This window comes from Macaca mulatta, chromosome 8 (assembly GCF_049350105.2).
Source record: "Macaca mulatta isolate MMU2019108-1 chromosome 8, T2T-MMU8v2.0, whole genome shotgun sequence".
Lineage (NCBI taxonomy): Eukaryota > Metazoa > Chordata > Mammalia > Primates > Cercopithecidae > Macaca > Macaca mulatta.
In genome coordinates, this window is record NC_133413.1 from 80234683 (window position 1) to 80251474 (window position 16792).

At 41.4% G+C, this 16792-nt stretch overlaps 1 protein-coding gene across 7 annotated transcripts in view; it reads left to right on the plus strand.

The window, feature by feature from the left end:
* The window catches only part of SULF1 (sulfatase 1), a 193755-nt gene that overhangs the window by 128072 nt on the left and 48891 nt on the right, over positions 1–16792 (plus strand). For all 7 annotated transcript variants that reach the window (XM_015145538.3, XM_077943760.1, XM_077943758.1 and 4 more), the window contains exons 8-12: positions 7854–8004; positions 8905–9080; positions 10425–10553; positions 10833–10889; positions 12021–12150. In XM_015145538.3, coding sequence (XP_015001024.1) covers positions 7854–8004; positions 8905–9080; positions 10425–10553; positions 10833–10889; positions 12021–12150 — 643 coding nt within the window. The remainder of the gene's footprint in view (positions 1–7853; positions 8005–8904; positions 9081–10424; positions 10554–10832; positions 10890–12020; positions 12151–16792) is intronic.

Sequence of the window (16792 nt, forward strand, 5' to 3'; positions counted from 1 at the left end):
CCTAGACTGTGATCTCCTGCATACCCTGAAAGCCTTGAATTCCTGGCATCTTTGCTGTAAAGGTGTCCCTGGTTGCTGCTGGAGGAAGGGGCTGGAAGGAGTGAGCATGTGCACAGGTTCAGAGTTCAGTCTTCAGACAAAAGGAGTGAGACAAATTGAAGACAAGCTGCCGACGGTAGTGCATGGAGCTACTCAATGACCAGCTTCCTTAGCGAAAACATTAGCAACACATTCAGGCAAAGGGATGCAAGAAGTTAAGTACTTTGCAGAAATATTTGGCAGGCCCTGTGAACACTGCGCAAGAAACCGTAGGTTCTCCCCAGTTGCAGGGATGCAAGTAACGTGAACACTTTCCTTTTGGTCTTCTTCCTTGGTGGTCAGGCATCATTCGGATCGCTTTCATCTGGCATCGGGTTTTAACTATCTGATCCTCTCAGAACTGGGGCGAATGTATCATCTTTCCAAGGTGTTTGCCTTTCCCAACAAAGAGAGGAAGCCAGTTCGCTATTGGCCTGTTAGCTTTACAAATTGATGGTAGAGCTTATGCTTACCAAGAAAGAGTGAAAGGGGATTATCGACCACTTGTTGACAGGGAAAACAGTTTAATCAAATGGTAACTCAGCTACTCATAGCCACTGAGAAATCTGAGGAAGCCTCCGTCATAATAACACACATAATAATCCTATTACTAGAAAGCCCTGCACTCTGGCTAAGACTCTACTCTACTTTTCAGTAACTTACTTCCCCAGAACCTCCATAGGGATGCAATTCCTTCACCCCTGCTTTAATGTACTTCTCTCTCCCCGCCTCAGTGATGTCATGATACACACCTGTGGACAAAAGCCGTGACAGGGAAGGAGATGCCACTTACCTCCCCGGTGATTCTATAGGAAACTAAGGGACCTCCTTATCACCCTTCTACGAACTATGCCCCTGTCAACTTTGAAAATTTGTTGTTGTTGTTATTCCAATTTCTTTTTTCTTTTTTTTTTTTTTGAGATGGAGTTTCACTCTTGTTGCATAGGCTGGAGTGCAACGGCATGATCTCGGCTCACCACAACCTCTGCCTCCCGGGTTCAAACCGTTCTCCTGCCTCAGCCTCCCGAGTAGCTGGAATTACAGGCATGCACCACCACGCTCGGCCTAATCTTGTATTTTTAGTAGAAACGGGTTTTCTCCTTGTAGGTCGGGCTGGTCTTGAACTCCCGACCTCAGGTGATCCGCCCGCCTCCGCCTCCCAAAGTGCTGGGATTGCAGGCATGAGCCAGCACACCTGGCCTGTTATTCCAATTTAACAGTTCTTTCTTCCCATACCTATAAATGTGTGTGACTGTGTGTGTGTGCATGTACACTCACACACACACAAATACACAAGTTCAAGTGAAATCTAAACCCTTGGTAGAACAGTCCGTGTGCACTAATTTGCAAGAGTTGTTGTGAAGGTAGAGCTTTTGAATAAACATAGATGTCAAAGGGAAAACTCCCTCTGTGCAAGCCACAGGACAAAGGTTTTGAAACACCTTTGTTATCTAAAGCTGAAAAGAAATGTCTTGCCTTAAAAGAATTTGCACATTCATACCTCTTTCCACAAATACATGAAAGGACGTGCTTTTGAAAATGAGAAAAGTTTAAATTCTACAAAAAAAAAAAAAAGAAAAATGTGATTTGGGCAGAACTCATTGCTCCCTTTTCTCTGTTTCTAGCTCATTCTTCTCTGGGTGGATCATTTACTAATTATACTGTCAGCGTTGGTGTTGCTTTTTTACTGAGATCCCTGAAGTCAAGTTGCACAACTCCAGGGGGCATTCAAATAACATATCAGGTGAATGATGCCCTGGAATTTTGCAGGTAGCTTTGTTCTGAAGACAGGGACAAAATGCTTCATCTCTTTACCTCCCAGTGCCTGGTGAACATGCCTTCCGACAAAGGAGTTGCACAATTCATTGTTGCTTAGCAAATGAACAAATATGTTCACCTCATTAAATAGCTGACATGAAAACATTTTTAAAATAGTATCAAAATATTTAAACAGTTGGTTTCATGAATTTAAAAGACACTCAGAGATAATATAATTCCAGTTTTTTAGATTAAAAAACAAAAACCCAAAGTCTATGTTCTTTAAATGAAGGCCCAGATGGTTTTGTGAAGGTCACATGAGTATTTAGGGACAAAACTAGAGCTGAAACTCAATTCTCTTGGCCCCAGGTGATCTTCTCACTCCCCCAGACTTACTCAGTTCACATCACAGTCACAATTCAGATTAGAGCTATAAACAGTTCCATGCATCTGCACAATTCTAACTGATATTTATAGCTTCATTAAAAGACTCTGAATTATTTTTCTTATATACCTCCAATCAAGATCATTTGGTATTATCCTGCGTATGTTCAAATGTTACATATCTACAGATATTTGAACTCAGGTGGGGAATATCTCCACAAAGTCAATTAAGTAAGTTCAGTTTTAGTGAAAACTGAGATGGTGCAGCTTGAAGATTAAGTATAGAATTTCCAATTTAATGCTTTGAATGTGTGCCTTACATCTGTATCACTGGCTTATTCTGGGAATTGAAGTCTTATTTCATTTCTAAGAGAATGACGGTTCTGCTACCAGTGACCTTTAAGGGTTAGATCATTAGGGCTTTTTGTTTGTTTGTTTGTTTGAGACTAAATAAATGAAGAAAACACATGTTCAGATATAAAACACTAGAAATATATTCATTTTCACTGGGGTGACACCAAAGGCCATCAGCATTAAAAATGAACTCCTAAGTTCTTGCCATTCCCCAGGTGTAAATTTAATATACAAAACATGCATCTCTTGAAACTCTTTCTTTGCTAGTAAGAATAATTCTCCTAAAATACTCACCTGTCAAAAAAAAAAAAAAAGGTAACATTATTGATTTTCAGAATTCTTATTTCTGTCATGTCAATAAGCAATACCAGAAAGAAAATCAAACAGCCAGGAGAATTGGCATGATGGTGAAGGTTGAGCTTACAAGTACAGTGGACTCAAGTATCCATGATCCAGCATACTGAGCAATAAATCCAAACGAGCAGTGACTACAGGAAAACAATATGCAGGGAGGCCTCGCTGGGAAAAGTTAAACTTTTATGTATGGGAATAGTCTATGGAGGATTACAGGGATGTTTTCTTGGAAGGATAAGGTCTGGAGTGTACAGTACTGGGTGAAGCCCTTATCTAACAGGCAAGAGAAAGGTCTTCCCAGGTTAGGCATGTGTGACTCTACCTCCAACACAGAATTTTTTTTTAAGAAAGCAATGGAAATTTGAAAATGATAGTCTTGTCTTTAGTCCTCTCAATTTTAATAACCAGTATTGTGTTATCTACCTTTTCATGGATGCAGCCAGTGTGCCTAGAAGAGCCAGGCTTTATTCTGTATTTGCAACAAAAGTTTTCCCAGGAACTGATGGGAAGATACCTGATGGGAAAGCAGAAGCAGGTGGTATTGTAAATCAGGATGAATGCTAAGATTTTAGGACTTACTTTTGATAGGAAGAAATGGATATATCAATTTTCCTTATAATGAGTGAGATTTTTGAGGCACTTTGTGGGGCTTCTGGTTCAAGACTGTGGCCCGTGTGGTGTTGTAGGAGGGGCACTGATGGAGAGCTATCCCGGTGCATTATTTCTGAGCCACCTCGGTGTACTTTACTTCCTCATTTGTAACATGGGACTAATGTGCCCTGCTGAGTCCTCGCAGTTGCTGCAGCAATCAAATGAGCTATTAAGGGATAAGCTCTTTTCCAGCTACCTATGAGAATGGGTGTGATATGGTCCCAGAATTTGCTCTCTAGAGTCACAGAAATCTCCTAACCCTCACAAGAACTCTTTAAAGTTGTTATCCCCATTATATAGATGAGGGAACTGAGACTTAGACAAAAAGCTGTCCAGGATCACATACTATTAAGGAACAGAGCTGGGATGAATATTTGAGTCTAATTCCAAAACATTCTGGAATAACTCAATATGTGGTTTTCCATTTCTCCCAAAAACGGTTACCTGCTTTTTTCAGTGGCTTGTGTTCCAGCTGACAGCTCCAGGCCCTGTTTGAATAATTTGAAGGCAATCCTTAGGGAAGCAAGCTTTCATTATCACTGGGGAACAGAAGGCCGCATCTTCGAGGAATTTGGCAGACCTCAGCAGGGGGCAACCACAGGCCTTTGGCAAAAGATCACTTTTCAACAACATTGTCAATTCCAGTGACCCCCGACCTTCCACCTGCGGGTCCTTGAACAGCTGCTGTTCTGTGGGAAGCAGTGGCAGTCTGTCTTCCTTTAAAAGGCACGTGTACACTCTGTCCCTGCTGCCTGCTGAGATCCCACCTGGGACCTCATCCCCAGAGCTGGGGGTCATCTCCCATATCGAGAAATTAAGAAAAATAAGGGGGGCGGGCAGGGGAGGACAGCTTTGACATCAGTCCCTGAACTTTCCCTTTTAATATAAGCCAGATTTAACATATGTCATTCTGTAAATCCGGGAGTCCAATTTGAGGCTTGTAATTTGCTGCAAGCTTCCCTGTTCCTCCAAGTGGGGTGGAGCTATGCCAAGCACACCAAGGTAACTGGTGGAAGATATAATTTGCCCACTGTGGGCCTGCGTTTCAGTTCCCTATTGTAATTTTTATTTGTGTTGAGGTTTTGTGGTTTTAAAAAAGTCAACTAGATTTATTTTTAAATTAACCCAACCCAACATCAAAGGCAATAAGTAGAGGATGTTTAGGTATTATAAAGAAACCCTGTGTAATCTGTTATAGCTGTATTCTTTTTCAGGGCACGTATCAGTAAATGGTTAGGGGCCTTTCACGACCAACTCTCTATATTTCTCTGACCTCGAACTACCCCCATGGGCGAAAAACCCTTTTTGAGGGAATTTAGAAGCCCCTGTCTCCTCCTCCTCAACCTCTTAATCTAATCCTGTTTGTAACGCAACATGCTGCATGAAGAATAAGAGACATGGGCTTAAGTCCCTCCCCACTTCCCTTATGACTGTGGTTTATTTTTGGATATGAAGAACTCTTTCAGACCAAAGAAAAAAAATGGGACCATTTGGTTCATGAATCATTTACTTTGGTAGGCAGGAGAAAGTTTATATTGAAAGTTTATCTTAAGAATGACAGGTCAGGCCGGGCGCGGTGGCTCAAGCCTGTAATCCCAGCACTTTGGGAGGCCGAGACGGGTGGATCACTAGGTCAGGAGATCGAGACCATCCTGGCTAACACGGTGAAACCCCGTCTCTACTAAAAAATACAAAAAACTAGCCGGGCGAGGTGGCGGGCGCCTGTAGTCCCAGCTACTCGGGAGGCTGAGGCCAGAGAATGGCGTAAACCCGGGAGGCGGAGCTTGCAGTGAGCTGAGATCCCGCCACTGCACTCCAGCCTGGGTGACAGAGCGAGACTCCGTCTCAAAAAAAAAAAAAAAAAAAAAGAATGACAGGTCATACCTGAAGAGTTTGTTTTGGAATACTATGGATTTTTTTCCAACCCAGATAATTACATGGGAGTTGCTTGTTTATTGGCTCATGGAGGAAATTCATGTGCCTCTGTTCTAGGCATTTTAAGTGCTATGTATATATGCTGGTTGTTCCTCAAAACAGCTTTGGGTTTGTTTTTTGTTTTTTGTTGTTGTTGGTGGTGGTTTTTTGAGATAGAGTCTCCCTCTGTCACCCAGGCTAGAGTGTAATGGCGCGATCTGGGCTCACTGCACCCTCCACCTCTCCGGTTCAAGAGAGTCTCCTGCCTCAACCTCCTGAGTAGCTGGGATTACAGGCGCCTGCCACCATGCCCGGCTAATTTTTGTATTTTTAGTAGAGACGGGGTTTAGCCATGTTGGCCAGGCTAATCTTGAACTCCTGACCTCAGGTGATTCATCCGCCTGGGCCTTCCAAAATGCTGGGATTACAGGCATGAGCCACCACGCCTGGCCCAAAACAGCTGTTTAAGAAAAGTGCTATTAACCCGTTTACAGATGAGCACATTTGAGCCACACCCTCTTTTCCACTCTAAATCTCGTCTCTTTCTTTAAACATGAGTTACTTACACTTCTGAGCATAACTGAGACACTTTTAGAGACAGTGTCTTCTGAGCTCAATGTTATATTATTTGTGCTGCTGTGCTTCTACTGGGTAACCAGCACCCATCCTGGTCACCAGGGTAACTTTGGCAACCAAGAAGGCCAGGGATCCCAAACCAGCGTTTTCTACTATCAAAAGAGAGGTTCTGCAAATCCACCAGCAGAAGAGCATGTATAATAGCCGGTGGCATTTATATGATCCAGTGTGCAAGGCAGTGTCCCAGCGTATCACCATGAATCTCAGAAACTCCAGGCTTTCCCCATGGGAAACCCACACCACCACAGAACCAGGGGAGGACTCGGTCAAAACTCCTGAAATCAATAAGCTCACAGTGACTGATTCTTTCCCTAGTTTTATAATACAAATAATGGCATGGGATCACATTCAGCTGTCATTATCCACAACATTTCACTGATGGGATCCTCCTCAGACAGAGACTGGGAATCAGATTTCTCGGTCACATAAACTGTTGCTCATTCTGTGAGGCTGCCTATTTGTAAAGCTGTGGTTCATATTAAAAGCAATCTCAGATGTAGGAAGCACCCCTCACTTCCCTTCTCATTCATTTTGTTAAAGCAAATGGGCTTTGGAATTCAGTTCTGTTTCTACCACTTACTAATGTTGTTAATTTGGAGGAGTTCCTTAACTTTGCCAAGCCTTGATTTTCTCAGCTGTAGAAGGGGAATCATAAACCTATTTTACAGAACAGCTGAGACAATTCGGTGAGTTAATGTATATAAAACGGTTTGCACGATACCCAACAAATGTTAAACTCTCACTCAGTTTTTAATATTAACCTCTATGTGCTTAATAACATTGAAGAAGAAGATTCCAATGGATTATAGTCTGTTAAAGAGTTCAAATATAAACAGATAATTCTCGGGGTGAGAACTGCCGTAGCATAGATATGTTGTCTGCCCATGCCAGAGCATGAGGTGGCGGCATCTAATGGTGGAGGGGGTTGGGTGAGACATCAAGAGAAGGTGACATATTTTTTTCAGTACCCGGTGGAAGACATGGGATACTACGTGGATCTCTGCGGTAGATTAAATATAGACTCGAACTAACCTATTCTGAAACAATAGGACTATTTCCTTGTGGCTTATAGAAATTATTCCCTGCACCTATATTGATTTGTTTATTAAATGAATAGCTTTATTGGTAAACATGTATATTGCAGAAGTAGACTTGGTTATCATTCCCACAAGTCCAATTAAAGTAATGGTATCTATATACAAAACTCATAAAGACTAGATAAGTAAGTAATCAATAAAATACTCTTCTCAAGTATTCAAGAGAAAAAATGTGTTGAAATGATGATTCATCATTCCACATAACATATTTGTGACTACATTTAATAGCCTCATTAGCAATAAAATTTTTATGAGTTAACATCACATGAGAATATTCCCTTGTACCTTACTGAGATTTTATCTGCAGATTTGTAACATAACCATCATCATCTTGATACGTTTCTTACACATTTTATTCAGTGAACCCAAATGAACTTCTAATTACATGTTCAGCTGCCAGTCATGGTTTTATATGTTTGAATATATACACCTTCAGAGGATATTTGCTGTTTGGGGTGGTGAAGACTTCATCTTCTTATACATGCAAACAGAAGATAGTTGGAAGAGGAAGATGTTTTAGCAGTGTCTCAATTATCTCTCCATAATGATTATTTCACAACCTCGAGATATAGTCCTGAAAGACTAAGTAAGAAATATATAGTAAGATTCCTTTCTGGATATTTGCAGAACTCCTAGTTATAACTATGCACCAAATATGGATAAACACTGGATTATGCAGTACACAGGACCAATGCTGCCCATCCACATGGAATTTACAAACATTCTACAGCGCAAAAGGCTCCAGACCTTGATGTCAGTGGATGATTCTGTGGAGAGGGTAAGCACATGAACCTACCTCAGTGATAGTTTTTGGCCCAGCTTCCTTGGTGTAGACTCATTCTTGCCAATCCTGTTTGGTTTTTTTCCCCTTCATTTTCCAGCATCATGTTGAGAGAGAAAGAAAGAGAGAGAATATGTATTTAGTGGCTGAATCATCCCTCCCCTATCTTGCCCTCATTCCATCTACCTCTCCAGAGTTGGTTTCTTATGGAGCCAGTAAAAAATAGGAGAGAAAAATCAAATCAGCATAGATCAAGGGCCCCATCCTCAAAGACAATGAAGAATGATGGAGCTTGTGGTGAACTTGAACTTGGAGTTAAGGGCCCCATCTAAAGCAACAGCAATTACTCAGCTCCAGCTAAATTTTGCCATGTCGAAATGTGGATCAAGTATCAGCAGGTCTTCTGACTTTTTTAAAGAAGCCAGAAACACAAAAAAAATTATTTGAAATTTTCTGAACTTTGAAACATAGTATAAGCCAAACAAGATGTGCCTCAGGCTGGATTTAACTGGATCAGGCTCGGAAGCAGCCTGTTTTTAACCCTTGGTAATTAGATATGTGATGATAACTTTAACAATGGGTTTTGAAAATACAACCTATAAAGTTTGATGGTAGAGGTTTTTGTGTGGGGTGTTTTTGTTTTTGTTTACCAAACAAGCAAGCAAAAAGCCTGTAAGTAGAATGTGCTAGATTCTAAAAAGTTACGTTTCAACTTTACTATTGGACCTTTTCCCTCCCAGATTGTAAGCAAATAGAAAATATACATAATGTTATTAAAGCAACTCTTGCCTTTTAAAAATAACAGGAAAAATATTCGGGGGCAGTCGTGGCAACATTATTGAGCATCATCTTACACCAGCACAATTGATTCTGACTTGTTCCTGTGCTGTATTTCAGCTGTATAACATGCTCGTGGAGACGGGAGAGCTGGAGAACACTTACATCATTTACACCGCTGACCATGGTTACCACATTGGACAGTTTGGACTGGTCAAGGGGAAATCCATGCCATATGACTTTGATATTCGTGTGCCTTTTTTTATTCGTGGTCCAAGTGTAGAACCAGGATCAATGTACGTATTTCTCTGTTTGCAGCATTCAACTGTCGTACCTCATGTGTGTCTAAGATAATTCAATTACCAGTCTCAGTATCCGGTTTCCTTTCATCCCAAACAAAAAAGGATGTGTGTGGGTTGGTTAATTTAGAAGATGAAAACCTTTTCCCCCCTGCCACATCTTAAATTAGCTGAAGTATACTACTTAAAGAGAAAGGAAAAATAACTGTATCAATGACTAATTCTCTCAAATTGACTGGAATCCATGTCTTTTTGGTCTGTGTGCACAGACAGGATGTGATCTTCTGGGACATCATCCTTCTTTGAATCAGAGATGCGCTGTCATTTAAAAAAATTAAATAAATAAAAACCGATGCCATCCTTTTAGTGTGTAACTTTTAAAATTTTTCCGAAAGAAATGTTTTTAAAAGATAAATTTTTAAACGCTGGCTTTTCTTTTAAAGGAAAAAGAGCTGAAGGACTAGGCTGCTATTTCTGTCACTGTAGGCAGGTCACTGCATCTCTTTGCATCTCTGTTTTCCCATCATAAAATGGCCTTGCCAATCATCTCAGAATGTTTTGAATAAAATGGGATTGCATCCATGAAAGAATTATGGGAAGACTAAAAGAAAAAGTAGAAGTAGAATCCAGAAGCTGGAGTGGCCCTTAAAAGTCATCTAGCCTGGACCCCTGATGTAACAGTGAAGCTAGGCAGACAGTGTCAGTGCCCACCTCAGATCCCTGATTCTGGAAGTGCTGGCAGTGGGGCCCAGAGCCCAGATGTTCTGAATCTCCCCCATATACCTCATGTGCTGCCACATCCCACTACGTCCTGGAGAGAGGGCAACTGAAGTAAGAAAGGTTTCTTTGAAGAATGTTATTATGCCTCCTAAGATTATTAGAAATACCCTGGGAATTGTCAGACCTATATCTAGAAGGCTTTATGTTTTAAGGACTAGGTAGCATAGATTGAATTCAACTGTAAAAACTGTACATCCTATTTAAAAATATTGATTTTAAGGCCCTTGTTCAACTGGAGAGTTATGGACTATTGGATTTTAAACAAAAGTATGCTTGCTGCAAAAACCATGTATCAGGCTGCATCTTGCCTGGTGATGTGGTCAGAGCACAGGGGTGCAGGCATCTCTCCAGCCTGAACCTGGCAAGAGTCAGTTAATCTTGCTCAGTGCCATTGGTGTGATCACACACCCACCCTTGCCATGGAACCACCCATGCCTAGGAGACCAGATGAGAGGGTGAGAAGAGTTGAAGGCCAATGAGTCACTATTGTAGAAAAAGCAGCCCTAAGTACCACCTTCCCCTGGCATTGGATCTCAGCCATCACCGTGTGCCCCTTTACAGAGTCCCACAGATCGTTCTCAACATTGACTTGGCCCCCACGATCCTGGATATCGCTGGGCTCGACACACCTCCTGATGTGGACGGCAAGTCTGTCCTCAAACTTCTGGACCCAGAAAAGCCAGGTAACAGGTGCGTCACTGTTCCTCCTCTCAGCCAGCCCCAAACACACTGAGCTCCAGCTGGTGCCCAGAGCCATCCAGCAGCTGAAGACATGGAGGCAGAATATACCTTGCCCACAAGGATCACCCCAAGTTGAGCATTCCTCAGCTGCTTGTGAATAGCATATTGATGGAGATGCAGTCGTGGTCTGTGGGAAGTGAGAGGTGTTTCTTTAAATAAGCTGTTAGCACAGATCCATTTGGAAAAACGTCCAGATGCCAACAGTAAATATTATCATTTTGCTTTCAGGTTTCGAACAAACAAGAAGGCCAAAATTTGGCGTGATACATTCCTAGTGGAAAGAGGGTAATTATTGGTTCCTGGGGTGCTTCTGGGAACCAGTCCTAGTGGGCAGCTCTCCCTGCTGGGTATTTTTTTTTTCTCCTTATTTTTGTTTACTAAGCATGCAGATTTTGTAAGCCTAGTCACAAGATTAAATGATTTGCTGCTTATTCTGTGGTGGCCAATAGAGTAATTATTGCTGGATCAGAATTGTAAAGAATAACCCTCAAGTTGGTTAATTGGTACAAAAATACAGTTAGATAGAAGTTATAGTATTTGATAGTATAGTTGGGACATTATCATTAACAATAATTTACAGTATATTTTGAAATAACTACAAGTAAAGAATTGTAATATTCCCAACACAAGGAAAAGATAAAATGAGATGATGAATATCTCAATTATCTTGATTTGATCATTACCCATTATATATCACACATACCCCCAAAATATGTATAATTATGATATATCAACTTTTAAAATACCAAAACAGCAAGAGAATGATGAGTCCACATCCCCCAAAAAGAATAAATTCTCATAAGATTGGACCAACGCCTTTATCATGGGTGTAGATTTACTGTTGCATTTCTCAGTGCTGGTTTCTAATCAGTCCAGTAGATTGAGTTTCTCTACCATCCTCCCCACGTTCTTCTCTAAGCTGCCTCCAAGCCTTACCCAGCACCTTTCTTTCTACTTCCTACTTCTTTTCCTTATGTGCCTTTCCTAGCTTTAAATAGATAAATATATGCCATTGTAATTATTTCCATCGTCACTTCTGGGTTTCTCCCTTTTGATTCATTAATGCCTATTGCCTTGTTTTTCTCTGTACATAAATAAGGAGAGAGACAACATTTATATAATTTTTTTAACAAAAGGAACTTTGAGCATGTAAAATGAAACATGTATGCCCAAATTTTGAAATTAATGCTTTTGGGAAGAATGAATCTTTTCCTGACCTGTCATCTTCATCCTACCCAGCTTGTCATTTTCATAAAGGACCCATCAAATGTTGAACTCCTGTAGACACAGATTAACATCTGTTTCTTGCTGTTTAAAGAATGTGGAGTCATGTGACAGAGAAAAAAAAAGGGCAGGACTTAGGGACCGTAATTCAGATCACTTCTCATGTACGAAGCTTTTCCCTTTTTGTCGAAGCAAATTTCTACGTAAGAAGGAAGAATCCAGCAAGAATATCCAACAGTCAAATCATTTGCCCAAGTACGAGCGGGTCAAAGAACTGTGCCAGCAGGCGAGGTACCAGACAGCCTGTGAACAACCAGGGCAGGTGAGTGACACAGGCTTTTTTTACCACCACTCATGGGCTTCTCCATCCCTAATTTAGAAAGTTGTCCAAATATGAAAGAATGTACATTTGTGTATAAATAAGCTTTTCCTAGTGGTCTTGAGGGCAAGCTCACTGAGACACCTCTCCACAGACAGGATTACGTAACTGGTTCAGGCTGGGCCTCCCCATTACTACTTGGGCTCCCTCCAGTTAAAAAAGATGATTATCTCAGATAAAGTTCTATGCCAAAAGACACTGGTTTCCTCTGAGGAAATGATTCCTGTTATAGTCGCTGTTAACTAGTCACTGAGGAGTTGCCAAGAGGCTACTTAGTCAAAGCACAGGTACGTGCTGAGCCTCTGGGCAGTGAACCACTGCAAGAGACACGATGGGGCCTTCACCCTAGGCTAAACTCAGATGTCCTCTTACCCCCAGTGGAGGACAGAGCCTGTGACCAAGCTTGAGGAATGAGAAGAGAAACTATATTCTGTTTGTTTATTGTTCCTACTTCTGCTACAAAGATTCTCGCATCAAATATTTCATTAGAATAAATCTTCATTAGTAGAAATATTACTATAGACCCCAGGGCTACCCAGAATATCAGTTATTATCAGTAAGAATAAAAGAAATACGGTGTGATGAATTAACATTGCTTTTAAAGAAAGTGAGTACATATGAATTTAAACCAGTTTAAAACCAATGATTTTAAATGCTCTTGATTGAAATGTATGCTAGCTAAAAGAAAATGCTGTGTCATGATGAGAGGAACTGAACTTTGGCCCAAATCATTGCAGCTTAGAGCAAAATCAGAGGAAAGCGAAAAATACTAACACGTAGTGAGCATTTGTCTTATCTCAGGCATGGTACGCAGGATTTTGTAGCATTTACTCAATTTAATCTTCACATCTGTAGAGTGAGGTGGGCATTGGCATCCCCATTTTACACATGGGCGACTGGAATTCAAACAGGATTTGTCTGATTCAAAAACTCAGTCCACTTGCTGCCTTCCAAGGTAGGTTACAATAACCAGGTGAAGAGAAGTTCAAATCTTCTGTGAGTCTTTTTTTAACTTAACTGACCTCTAGATATCCACACAATTCACCAACACCAGTTCAAGATGTCAGGCTCATGGAATGAGTAGGTAACGAAGTTATGAAGTGGCCTCACTCATTATACGCTTATTTTATGGTATCTAGCTTGTTGAATAGGCATTCATAATAAACAACTTGATCCTTATACCCTGCATTTCCTCGGGCTTTCTTGTACACAGGATCCCTTTGAAATAGAAGAGGAAAGGGAGGGAGAGCCGTTGAAGGAAGGGCTAAAACTAAGCCTTCACTGCATTCTAGTACATCTTAATTTTCAAGTGTTTAGTGGAGAAAAGCTTAGACCTATTCATTATATTTTAATTTGAAGTCTTCAAATCTTTCTTATGAAAGCTCCAAACATTATTATGAGTAAAACCTCAGAATTACTTTGTAGCTCTAAGATGATTTTTATGAGCCAGCCTCAATAGACTAATTTACTTTTATTCAGGAGTTGCAAATGTTCAGTGTTAAATACATTTCATGCAAATTGGTGATCTTGTTACTCTTTTAGCTCTAAGAGGTGAACATTATAGTCTTTTGGGAATAAGGTACACTGCCTACCTGTCAGTGTATAATTTTACAAACCTCTCCATATGGCTTGCCCTAAAATTTTAATATATGTCCTAAAGGGCAAATGTAGCATAAACTAGATTATGGTACTTTGGCACAAGATTTTCACTCATGAGCTGAATGCTAACTATATTAAAAACTTAAGTTTGCTTTTTCATATTTTTCTGAACTTGTTTTGGCCCCATAAAATGCTTTCATATCTGGAATTTTCCTCCACTGTTTCATTTCTCTGTGAATCAGTCTGAATTTAGATCCATTATGTGGATATATGAGAACGTCAGCAATGGTCTCTTTTAGAAAGGCCTGAATTTGTGGAACAAAGAATTAGGCTATGCCCCAATGGTGATTTATTTCTTAGAATTTCTTTACATTGGGCCTGAGTGAGCTTTAGAAGTGAAGACCTGGAGAGTATTTCTGATTTTCTCTAGCTTCAGTGTATCACAGCACTAGTGAACTGTTACTCTAATCCCGAACCAGTAGGATCAGCATCCCTGAGAGTTAGTCAGAAGTGCAAATTCTCTGGCTATTGCAGACCTTCTGAATCAGAACCTCTAGGGGTGAAGCCCAGCAATCTGTGTGCTAACAAGTCCTCCAGGTGACTCTGATGTTCCCTGAAAGTTTGAGAAGCACTATTCTAACCCACGATTGTGATTACTGGTGGTCCTTAAACCATCACTTAGGAATCTAAGAACTTCAAGAAAATTTTGAGCCCGAATCTTTAAAGCAGTTATTCAATCTATGGGTCAAACCTGATAGCTATGTTGTATGCTGTTGTTTTGTTTTGTTTGAGACAGCGTTTTACTGTCACCCAGGCTAGAGTGCAGTGGCATGATCATGGCTCACTGCAGCCTCACCCTCCTGGGCTCAGGTGATTCTCCTACCTCAGCCTCCTGAGTAGCTAGGACTGCAGGCAAACACTACCATATTCAACTAATTTTTGTGCTTTTTTAGAGATGGAGTTTTGCCATGTTGCCCAGGCTGGTCTGGAACTCCTGGACTCAAGCGATCCTCCCACCTTGACCTCTCAAAGTGCTGGGATTACAGGAGTGAGCCTCCATGCCCAGCCAGCTCTGTTGTGTTCTATCGACTTTTTATATCTCGGCCTTTTGCTCTTTCTTTCTGGCTACTTTGAAGATTATCTTTTTTTGGTGACAGTATCACTGGCTTTAAAAAATGGAAGAAGAAAATTCAGAATAATGATGCTGAATTGTTCAGGTTCGAGGTGGCAGCAGAGGCTAGAACTGACCTGCTTGGAATCTGCTCTCTCTTGACGTCCCTCCTGGCATGCACCCTGCTTCTGTTCCTATTAACAAGTTGAATGGCCTTCATTCCAAGGCAACACAGTCTTAGGTTTTGACACTCCATGGGGTACAAAGGGAAAATCAGCATGACTAGCCCCATTCTCTTCACTCTTAATCCCAGAGATAGTGAATGCCCCCTTCCTCCCACATCCTTGTGCCAGGTCACCTAAAGGTTGTTTGGTGGCGTCAATGCAGGTGCATGAGGTAAGTCAACAGAGGAAAGAGATCCAAAGGTTGGGGTTAGAATATTGGCCGCCACCACTTTCTAGTTGTGTCTTCTCAAACAGTTCACTTACTTTCTCCTGAGTCTCAGGTTTTCTATCTCTAAAATGGAGAAAATTAACCTCACCCTTGTGAGGATTAAGTGATATTATACTAAGTGAGACTGAGATTAATTTTCTCTAGTGTGCGAGTATTGGGTGGTGTTATTATTCCAAGCCATCTTACCTGCTGTTTTCATTCCTATGAAGCCAATAAGAATTAAAATGGGCTGAGGCCGGGCATGGTGGCTTATGTCTATAATCCCAACACTTTGGGAGCCCGAGGCGGGCAGATCACCTGAAGTCAGGAGTTCAAGACCAGCCTGGCCAACATAGTGAAACCCCATCTCTACTAAAAATACAAAATTAACCAGGTGTGGGTGGTGGAGCGCCTGTAATTCCAGCTACCTGGGAGGCTGAGGCAGGAGAATCACTTGAACCCGGGAGGCAGAGGTTGCAGTGAGTCGAGATTGTGTCATTGCACTCCAGCCTGAGCAAAAAGGGTGAAACTGCATCTCAAAATAAATTAATTAATTAATTAATTAAAAAGAATAAAAATGGTCTGGAATCCCAGAGACTTGGCATCACTTCTTGACTATGTGAACACAACAACCAGCGGGGACTAATTAAGACAACATGGACATATGTGTTTCCATTACTCCCACGTTCCCGAATTAATATGAGACAGAGTGTGAATTCCCTCCACTCTCTCAGCTGGGCATTACACCCCCAGGCATGTTTATGTACAGACACTCCCCATCCCCCTACACAATCACACTCATACACATGTGCACACTCATAGGCAAATCTCAACCTCTGTCTTAAAGCATGTTTGTTCCACAGAGAACAAAGAGCAGTGATGCTCAATGCTGGTGGCACATTAAACTCACCTGGGGCTGGGCACTGCAGCTCATGGCTTACTCTCATAATCCCAGCACTTTGGGAGGCAGGCGTTCTAAACCCCCTGAGCCCAGAAGTTCTAGACCAGGCTAGGCAACCTACGGAGACACTGTCTCCACACACAAACAAAATAGCCAGGCATGGTGGTGTGTGCCTGCAGTACCAGCTACTCAGGAGGCTGACGTGGGAGAATTGCTTGAGCCTGGGAAGTCAAGGCTGCAGTGAGCCATGATCATGCCACTGCACCCCAGCCTGGGCGACTGAGTGAGACCCTTTCTTAGAAAAACAAAAAATAAAATAACAGAAAAATAAAAAATAAACTCACCTGGGTGGCACTTGAATGCTGCCACACACCCCAGACCAACCAGGTTGAAAATGTCTGGAAGTGAGGCCAAGGAATCTATTTTTTAATGAGGTTAAGAATCACAGGCCTAGAACCAGAAAATATCAAAGTTTGAAGGAATCTTAGAAATTTTCCAAGTTGAATGGTATCATTTTTCTGATAAGGAAATTTAGGTCCGGA